At 39.2% G+C, this 10,164-nt stretch overlaps 1 protein-coding gene across 1 annotated transcript in view; it reads right to left on the bottom strand.

The window, feature by feature from the left end:
- Positions 1-2,958: 2,958 nt before the first annotated feature.
- The window catches only part of IQCH (IQ motif containing H), a 197,492-nt gene continuing 190,286 nt past the window's right edge, over positions 2,959-10,164 (bottom strand). The window contains exon 17 of the mRNA XM_032244599.1: positions 2,959-3,957. Coding sequence (XP_032100490.1) covers positions 3,799-3,957 — 159 coding nt within the window. The 3' untranslated portion in view covers positions 2,959-3,798. The remainder of the gene's footprint in view (positions 3,958-10,164) is intronic.

Genomic DNA, 10,164 nt, shown 5'->3' with positions numbered 1-10,164 from the left:
CATTAATAAAACGACGGTATAAATAGCAGCTCTATTGGCCTCGAGGGCTTAGATACTGTCCTGGCCTTCCTGGGGCAGGCCTCTTGGAAGGAAAGATGTGCGGAGAAGTTACAGAAGAGCCCATTGCGATGGGTTGATCCAAACTACTTCCAGCGAGAAAAGTGCAGTGGAATGCTTCCTCCCTCCCCCAGCTGCCACCCTCACATTATCTTGGCAACTTCATTTACAGTTTCCAGATACGATTTACCATGATTAGTACATTTAAAGAGTTGCACAAATTTGTTATGCTGAACAGTAAAATAAAAATAATGAACATTTACTTTTTTGGAAATATAATTAATGTATGCTTGAGAAATTCTGAAAGATAAACATTTAAATGTTAAAATACTTATTACCGTCCCCACAGGGACAGTGTTGGGAATTAATGAGGTAACAAATGTAAAGTGCTTTGAGCACTTCTTTAGAAGAAAGGTGCCAAATGAATACAAATGATTATTAATTGTTAAAGCTATCAGATGGTTACTAGTCTATTACTTGGGATAAAAATACATATTTTTATACTTAAAAAACAGGATGCTCACAATTCTTAGGATGACATAGCTGAAATAATGCTCCCCAAACTTCTTCCAGGCTGCCCTACATTTTGTTGGAAGCCTTTCCCAATGCTTCCAGGATTTCTTAACCTAATACTCATCTCTTGAAACTTCAGGGAATGACTTCCCAGCTTCCAAATTCTATGCCTTTCCAACATCATTCTCCACCAAAGTCTTACAGATCCATCACCATAGGAGAATTCCACTGACACCATTTTTTTCTTCTGACTTTGATCAGATAATTGCAATGCCTTACCATGCTGTCAGTTGTCAAGCTCATTTCATTAGCAGGAAGTATGCGTTAAGTTACAGCTGCCTTTTCTATGCAGTAAGCAACACGCTAGAGCATGTTATTCTAAAAATGTGCAAATCCCTTGCATGATCTGGGACAAGTGAAACTAAACCTTCTACTTCGTACAACATGCTGGAATTTGTGGTAAAAGAGAGCAAATCCCAAATTTCTTTTCATTTAGCCTGAGACATGGGGTGAGACACTCTCACTAAATCTCAATTTCCTCCTATGTAAAATGAGAACAGTTGTAGTACTTACATGCATGGAGTTGTTGAAAAGATGCAATGAAATAATGTATATGAAGCTTCTAGCACGGTGCATCCCTGTCTCCCAGTTTGTTCTGTAAGTAACTGTAAGTAGCTTATGGAAAGGTCACTAAATAGACAGCACAGTAGGCAGTAAACATTTAATATTATAATCTCTTTGGTTTCTTTAAAGTCAATACAAAATACGTAATATATTAAGGGAAATACTTATATCCAATAACACTCTCCAACCACTGCAAACATTCAACATTAAATAATGGGTCATTTTACCATCCTGGCCAACATGGTGAAACCCCATCTCTACTAAAAATACAAAAATTATGGGCATGGTGGCACACACCTGTAGTCCCAGCTACTCGGGAGGCTGAGGCAGAAGAATCTCTTGAACCCGGGAGGGGAGGCTGCAGTGAGCCGAGATCGTTCCACTGCACTGCAGCCAATGAAGGAGCAAGACTCTGTCTCACACACACAGACAAAAACAAAAACAAAAACAAAAAAACGGGATCATTTCTCATACAAAGATACCTCTATTGTTTAATGTATGCTTCTCCCAAAAACTTCCTGGAAAATGGTATATCATTTCCCCAAAATCCTCTTACCAACAAATATTTGCTTTCCTATTTAGAAGCACAAAAGCTCAGTAATTAATTCATCATGACTAAATTATATTCAGGATACTTTAGATATTGTACACACACAAATGATTCTTTTTTCAAACGTGCCTTAGTTTACCAAGAGCACAGCATCTTTGTAGCATATACGTGCTAAAGATAATGGACTATTGCTTCTTTTCAAATGTTCTGTAATTAAAACATGTCACTAATTTAATCTGGTCCTCTGGCTTCTTCCACTTAATTAATTGAAGTGATTGTTTTGTTATACCAATTTTTCTCCTTTAATTTTGAAGCTGTAGATGTTTAGGTAGAGAACCTTGCTCCCAATCGCTTTCTAATGAGACGTGAATCTGGATCACAGGTCTGAATTCTGCAGTGTATGCAAACGATGGCTGCAAAGGAAGAACGTGGCATTGTTTGAGAAACCAATCAAGTGAGTAACACAATGGGTACAGGATGGTGAACTCATTTGACCACTGCCAGCAGCTTGAGCCTCAGGAGTGCTAATCAAAATTCACATGCAAAACTTCCCGATAGATTTAACAGTTTTGTACTGTTTAGCAGGGGCTCTCACCATGTGAATGATCCACCACTGTGCCGAACAAAACGGAGACAGTTTTCTTTTAAAGTCCAGAGCAGATGAGAGCCATAAGGAGACAGAGGGTTTCATTTACTCTCAGGACACGATTGTGCCAGTGAACTAATGAGTCTCTTGGACCTTATGTTGCTCTGGCTTCAATTGAGGCGCGATTCTAATGGGCATGTAGTACTTCCTATCTGTCAAGTGTCTGGACAATGCGCCTCTCAAATGGATGAGAGAGATCTGGCAAGAAAAAGAGGTCAGCGTTGTACCTAGCACAGGCAGGAAACCTGGCTAATTAATGTATTTCCAACTATAGCAAAACAAAAGCTTTCGCACAGAAATGTTAATTTTATTACAGAAACTCTTAGCCTGTGGCTGAAGCACAGTTAACAGATGACTGAAATTCCATAGGTAAAAATCCTCCTCCTTTCCCCAATACATGAAAATATTTTTATAGACATAAAGGTCATTCTTTAAAACAATGCATGCAGCAAATCACGCTGCCACGTGTGTACCTATGCAACAATCTTGCATGTCCTTCACATGTACCCCAAAACCTAAAATGCAACAAAATAAATTAAAAAAAAAATACATGGTTTTGGTGTTGTAACTTGCTTATTTCGCCCTTCAGTAAAGCTAGCGGATGTAGAAATATTTTTGGACAATTATGAAGTCAATGCTGAAAGTTGGTGTCAGCACTACATAATCTTAACAATCTGACTTTTTAAAGGTATTGTACTGTTGAACTAAGGTTGAAAAAAAAACCCACTGCTGTATTAAATGGAGAACTAGAGAATACAAATGTTATTCAAGCTACAGGGCTCCAGTTACACTCCATCTTAAACTAAGAGCAGATGCTGCCACCTAGATACATTCTGATGCTTTGGTTAACTAGATGTTGGCTTCTCCTACTTTTTGAAAAATAGCAATAGCAGACAATAGGGGTTTGGTATAACAAAAAAGCAGGATGAATGATAAAGAGTCACTTAAAAATTCATATAAATATAATTTCAATATAAATTTGAAGTTTTGAAAAAAAGGCATTTGTGTTTTGACAAATAACAGCGAGTAAGCCTTTGTTCAACTCTATAAATGCAGAAGATCAATGACTATTAGAAATAGGAGAAAACTTTCTAAAACATAAAAAATAAAAGCTGCATAATCCTGAAGCCTATGAGGAAGCACATGTAGAGTGGATATCAGGAAGACTTAACTTTCTTCTTTTATCAGATTACTTTTTCCTGAATTTGAGAAGAAGAAGGGATTGTTCAACACTCTCAAGTAAAAACATAAATAAGTTTTGGTTCAATAAGTAAAATAAGATCACTTAATAAACAATTTTTTAAGAAGAGCATTTCATTAAAATCTGTTCTGACTCACCTCCTAGCACACAAAGCAAGCCAATTTCCCCTGGCTTTGATTTCTAACAGCAAAAGAAATATTGCCCTGTTTATTTCAGACTAGGATCCAAAAGGTTATGTACTGTATTCCAGGACCATCTCTTCGGCTTAGAGAGGTTTTTATTGTCTTTGGACTGTTGTTCCTCTTCAAACCTCATTTTGTTTTCCTTTGTTACCCCTAGAATAGTTTCAATATCAGCAATGGTGGTCTGTAAGTAAATAGTAAAGACAGTATTTATTACTTAAAGACGTTTAACAATCCCTCTCCCCCAAGCATCCGCGCCTTTTGGGAGTTCACCATGGTTTAGACCACTTCTATTCAGAATACATTCTACTGACTGGCACTTGTCTACAAATGATGGCTTACCAGTCTTGCTGAAATGAATAAAAAAACTGAGAGAATTTGGAAAACTTTTTAGAATTTTTATGCCTATCACGTCTAATAATAAAAAAAATTGGGCTTCTGAACTGTAGGTCTTTAATTTTTTAATCTTATTTTTCCAGTAATTAAATTTTGCTTTTTTTTTTTGTTAAAATTTGCTCTATTTTGTTAATATTGATCTGTCATAGGTTAGATAAAAACAAAACAAAACAAATAGGTTCTTTATTATAGATAATTTGAGAAGCATTGGTCTAGTCACCCCAAAATGAGGGCTAGCAGCCAGATGCGGTGACTCATGCCTGTAATCTCAGCACTTTGGGAGGCTGAGGCTGGTGGATCACAAGGTCAGGGGATCGAGACCAACCTGGCTAACAGGGTGAAACCTCATCTCTACTAAAAATACAAAAAATTAGCTGGGCGAGGTGGCGTGTGCCTGTAGTCCCAGCTACTTGGGAGGCTGAGGCAGGAGAATCACTTGAACCCAGGAGATGGAGGTTGCAGTGAGCTGAGATCGTGCCACTGCACTCCAGTCCAGGTGGCAGAGTGAGATTTCAACTCAAAAAAAAAAAAAAAAAAAAAAAAAAAAAAAAAGAGGGCTAACAGGCTGATGGGAGGGTTTCTTTCCATTGGTTGCTGGGAAGAAAAAAAATGACACCTTCTCATTTACTTTATTTATATTCTATTGAGGTATAATTCCCATACCATAAAATTCACCCTTATAAAGTGTACAATTCAGTGGTTTTTAGTATATTGCAAGTAATCATCACCACTATGTAATTCCAGAACATTTTCATCACCCCAAATAGAAGCCCTGCACCCATTAGCAGTCACTCCCCATTTCATCCCACTCCCTCAGCCCCTGGCAACCACTAATCTATTTCTGTCTCTATGGATCTGCCTCTCCTGCACATTTCTTATAAATGAAACTGTATAATATGTGACCTTTTGTGAATGCCTTCTTTTACCTAGTATAATGTTTTCAGGGTTCATCCATGTTGTAGCATGGATCAGTACTTTATTCCTTTTAGAGAGCTGAATAATATCCCATTATATAAAATATTATCCATAGAATAGAATAGAATAAAATTCACTTATTTCTTCATTGATGGACATTTGGGTTGTTGCTAATTTTTGGCTATTATGAATATTGCTTCTATGAATATTAATGTACATGTTTTTGTGTGAACATGTTTTCAATATTCTTGGGCATATACCTAGAAATGGAATTGCTGGGTCATATGGTAATTTGACACTTAATTTTTTTATAAACTGCTAAACTTTACATATCTGTGATGCTATTTTAAATTCTTACCAGCAATATATGAGGGTTCCGGTTTCTCCACAGCCTTACCAACACTTGTTATTGCCTTTTTATTTAACTGTAGCCATCTTATTAGGTATAACATATTTTATTGTGGTTTTGATTTGTATTTCCCTAATAACTTATGATGTTGGGCATTCCTTCATATACTTCTTGGCCATTTGTACATTTTTTTTTTTTTTTTGAGACAGGGTCTTGCTCTGTCACCCAAGCTGGTGTGCAGTGGTGTGATTATAACTCACTTCAGCCTTGACCTTCTGGGCGCAAGCAATCCTCCCTCCTCAGCCTCCTGAGCAGCCGGAATTACAGGTGTGTGCCACCATGCCTGGCTAATTAAAATTTGTGTATATGTGTGTGTATGGAGTTGAGGTCTCACTGTGTTGCCTGGGCTAGTCTAAAACTCCTGGCCTTGATGATCCTCCCACTTCAGCCTCCCAAAGTGCTGGGATTACAGGTGTGAGCCATTGCACCTGGCCTGCATATCTTCCTTGAAGAAACGTCTACTCAAATCCTTTGCTCCCTTTTAAAACTGGGTTACTTGTCCTTCTGTGGTTGAGTTGTAAGAGTACTTTATACATTGTGGATACTATGCCTTACCAGGTACACGAGTTGCAAATATTATTTCCCTTTCTGTAGACGGTCAATAGTGAAATTTGCAATAATATTTGCAAATATTATTTCCCTTTCTGTAGGCTGTTGATAGTGTTCTTTGATGCATAAAGTTTTAAATTTTGATGAAGTCCAATTTATCTATTTTTACTTTGATTGCTGTGCTTTAGGCACCATGTCTAAGAAGCCATTGCTAACCAAAGGTCGTGAAGGTTTATATGTATGTTTTTTTCCTGAGAGTTTTACAGTTTTAGCCCTTACATTTAAATCTTTGATCCATTTTAACTTAAGTTTATTTTTTTTTTTTTGAGACGGAGTCTCACTCTGTCGGCTGGGCTGGAGTGCAGTGGCACAATCTTGGCTCACTGCAACCTCCGCCTCCTGAGTTCAAGTGATTCTCCTGACTCAGCCTCCCGAGTAGCTAGGGGCATGCCACCATGCCCAGCTAATTTTTATTCTTTTTTTTTTTTTTTTTTTTTTTTGAGACGGAGTTTCGCTCTTCTTACCCAGGCTGGAGTGCAATGGCGCGATCTCGGCTCACCGCAACCTCCGTCTCCTGGGTTCAGGCAATTCTCCTGCCTCAGCCTCCTGAGTAGCTGGGATTACAGGCACGCGCCACCATGCCCAGCTAATTTTTGTATTTTTAGTAGAGACGAGGTTTCACCTTGTTGACCAGGATGGTCTCGATCTCTTGACCTCGTGATCCACCCGCCTCGGCCTCCCACAGTGCTGGGATTACAGGCTTGAGCCACCGCGCCCGGCCAATTTTTATATTCTTAGTAGAGACAGGGTTTCACCATGTTGGCCAGCCTGTTCTTGAACTCCTGACTTCAGGTGACCCACCCACCTTGGTCCCCAAAGTGCTGGGATTACAGGTGTGAGCCACTGCGCCTGGCCCATTTTAGCTTAATTTTTATATATGATGTGAGGTAGAGGTCTAACTTAATATTTGTATATGCCATTTATTTACAAGTTATTTTTTCTTCATTGAATTGTTTCAGCACCCTTGCCAAAAATCGATTGGCCGTTACGTATAGTTTATTTCTGACTCAGTTCTGTCATTGATCTATACCTCTATTCTTATGCCAGTACCACACTGTCTTGATTATTGTAGCTTTGTAGTAAGTTTTGAAATTGAGGAATGTGAATTCTCCAACTTCTTTCTTCTTTTTAAGATTATTTTGGTTATTCTGGGTCTCTAATATTTCCACATGAATTTTAGGATCATCTTGTCAATTTCTGCAAAAAAGCCAGCTGGGATTTTGATCAGAATTACATTGAATCTATAGATCAATTTGGGAATACCAGCATTTTAGCAGTATTATCTTCTATTGAATGAATATTGTCTTTCTGTTTATTTAGGTCTTCTTTAATTTCTTTCACCCATGTCTTATAGTTTTCACTGCAAACATCTTACACTCCTGCTAAATTTATTCCTAAGTATCTTATTCTTTTTGATGCTATTGCAACTTGAATTTTTTAAAAGTATATTTTTGCATTATCCATTACACAAATACAATTGTCTTTTGTATACTATTTTATGTCTTATAAACTTGTTGATGGGTTCTTTAGAATTTTTCTTTTCTTTCCTTTTTTTAAGACGATCTTTCTCTGTTACCCAGGCTGGAGTGCAGATCATGGCTCACTGCAGCCTCAACCTACCCAACTCAAGCCATCCTCCCATCTCAGCCTCCTAAGTAGCCAGGCCCACAGGTGTGTGCCTCCACACCTGGCTAATTTCTTAGTTTTTAGATAGGGTCTGCCTATGCTGCCTAGGCTGGTTTCAAACTCCTGGGTTCAAGCAATCCTCTTGCCTCATAGGATTTTCCATTTACAAGAATTTGCCATTTGCAAATAGAGAAGCTGTTATTTTCATTTCTTCTTTTCTCCTTCTTCTTCTTAGCAGAGACGAGGTCTTGCTAAGTTGCCCAAGCTGGTCTCAAACTCCTGAGGGCAAGTGATCTTCTCACCTTGGCCTCGCAAAGTGCTGGGATTGCAGGTGGGGGCCACTGCACCCCGTACCTTTTATTTCCGTTTCTTGCCTAATTACCCTGTCCAGAACCTCCAGTACAATGACGAATAGAGGTGGCAAGAACAGGCACCCTTGTCTTATTCCTAATCTTGGGGAGAAGGCTTTTGGTCTTGCAACATTAGCTATGATGTCAGCTGTAGGTTTTTTTGTAGATGTCCTTATAAGGTTGAGGAAGTTTCCTTCTACTATTGTTACTTCGTTGAATGTTTTTATCAGAAGAGAGTGTTGAATTTTGTTAAATGCATTGTCTGCATAATTTTCCTTTTTAAATTCTTATTCCCGTTGCCTAGACTCACTGCAGCCTCAACCTCCTGGGCTCAAATGATTCTCCCACCTCAGCCCCCCAAGTAGCTGGGACTACAGGCACGAGCCACCACACCTGGCTAATTTTTGTAGCGATGGGGTTTCACCACGTTGCTAAAGCTGGTCTTGGACTCCTGCGATCAAGCAATCTGCCCACCTCAGCTTCCCAAAGTGCTGGAATTACAGGCATGAGCTACAGTGCCCAGCCTCATCACCTTCCATTTTTATTTAGCCTTTACTTTGCTGGTAAATCCTTGTTTAAAAACTGAAAATATCTACCATAATGCCAGTAGGTAGAAGACAGAAAATGCTAGCAAAGATGAATCTATTCCACTGCTTCAAGTTTTTGTTATTATACCTATATTACTGAGATTTAAAATTTTTGCTTTCAGATGTAACAAAAGTCCAGAAAACAATCATTCATCTGAGAAGGCTAGAAACCATGACGTAATTAAAAGCTACCTGAGAACATCTGACTTTTGATGATTCTGAAAGTCAGAGAAAGGGCAGAGAGATAGTCTTCATTTTGTCAGGGGTGGCTGACTCTGCCAACAGCAAGACAGGCTCAGAATCAACTTAGTCTGCATGGATTTGAGGTTAAACCACCTGATCCTGATTATTAGCTATATTTAGACAGGCCGAATGGATCAAATGCAGAGAGGCTCAGAGTTTTGCACATGGCACTAACAGGTAAGATGATGCTACCAGCTAGCAGGAACTGAAAATGTAAATGAGAAGTCGGGCAAGGTGGCTCATGCCTGTAAACCCAGTACTTTGTGAGGCCAAGGGGGAAGATCCCTTGAGCTCAGGAGCTTGAGACCAGCCTAGGCAAGACAGTGAGATATCCCATCTCTAAAAAAACAAAAACAGTAAATGATGAGCATAGATCCATTAGGACCAGTGAACATTGATGTAATATTTGGTCTATCTTTTCCTGAATCTTCTCAATCATGTGGTAGGAAAAGCAGTGGTCATTCTTCCAGCTCATAAAATCATATTGTTAATGTTACTGTTTTAAAGGAGTTAGGCTGCAGCTTGAATTAAAAATGTATTACAATTACAACTTTATGAAGCTTTTGCTGGACTTTTAAGAGAAAACCACATGTGGTTTCTGATTGTGTCCTTTTTTTTTTTTTTTTTTTTGAGACGGAGTTTCGCTCTTGTTACCCAGGCTGGAGTGCAATGGCGCGATCTCGGCTCACCGCAACCTCCGCCTCCCGGGTTCAGGCAATTCTCCTGCCTCAGCCTCCTGAGTAGCTGGGATTACAGGCACGTGCCACCATGCCCAGCTAATTTTTTGTATTTTTAGTAGAGACGGGGTTTCACCATGTTGACCAGGATAGACTCGATCTCTTGACCTCGTGATCCACCCGCCTCGGCCTCCCAAAGTGCTGGGATTACAGGCTTGAGCCACCGCGCTCGGCCTGATTGTGTCCTTTGAATGAATGAAGGCCTAGGCTGGGAATTCGATTCATACCTTGCTGTTCAATACCATGTGATCATCTCTGCTCAGATAGTATTTCAGAAACTCCATATAGACCTTGTTCCTGTAGTTTAGTTTGGAGACTTCTAGTCAATTATACTCAACTGGATTTGATGGACCAACATCTTTAAAGGTCATATGAAGGCTTCTAAAGGTTAGCAGTGAAATAATTCAACCCACTTTGGAGAAACGGGTGGGGTGGATGGCCCACATACATGCTATATTTTCTGCTTCTCCCTAACACACATTGCTTTCTCAGGTCTTAGAACTTCTCTGGCTCTAGAAA

The sequence above is a fragment of the Sapajus apella genome, unplaced genomic scaffold (assembly GCF_009761245.1).
Source record: "Sapajus apella isolate SASKATOON/1434 unplaced genomic scaffold, GSC_monkey_1.0 scaffold55, whole genome shotgun sequence".
Lineage (NCBI taxonomy): Eukaryota > Metazoa > Chordata > Mammalia > Primates > Cebidae > Sapajus > Sapajus apella.
This window is presented reverse-complemented; position numbering and strand designations above follow the sequence as displayed.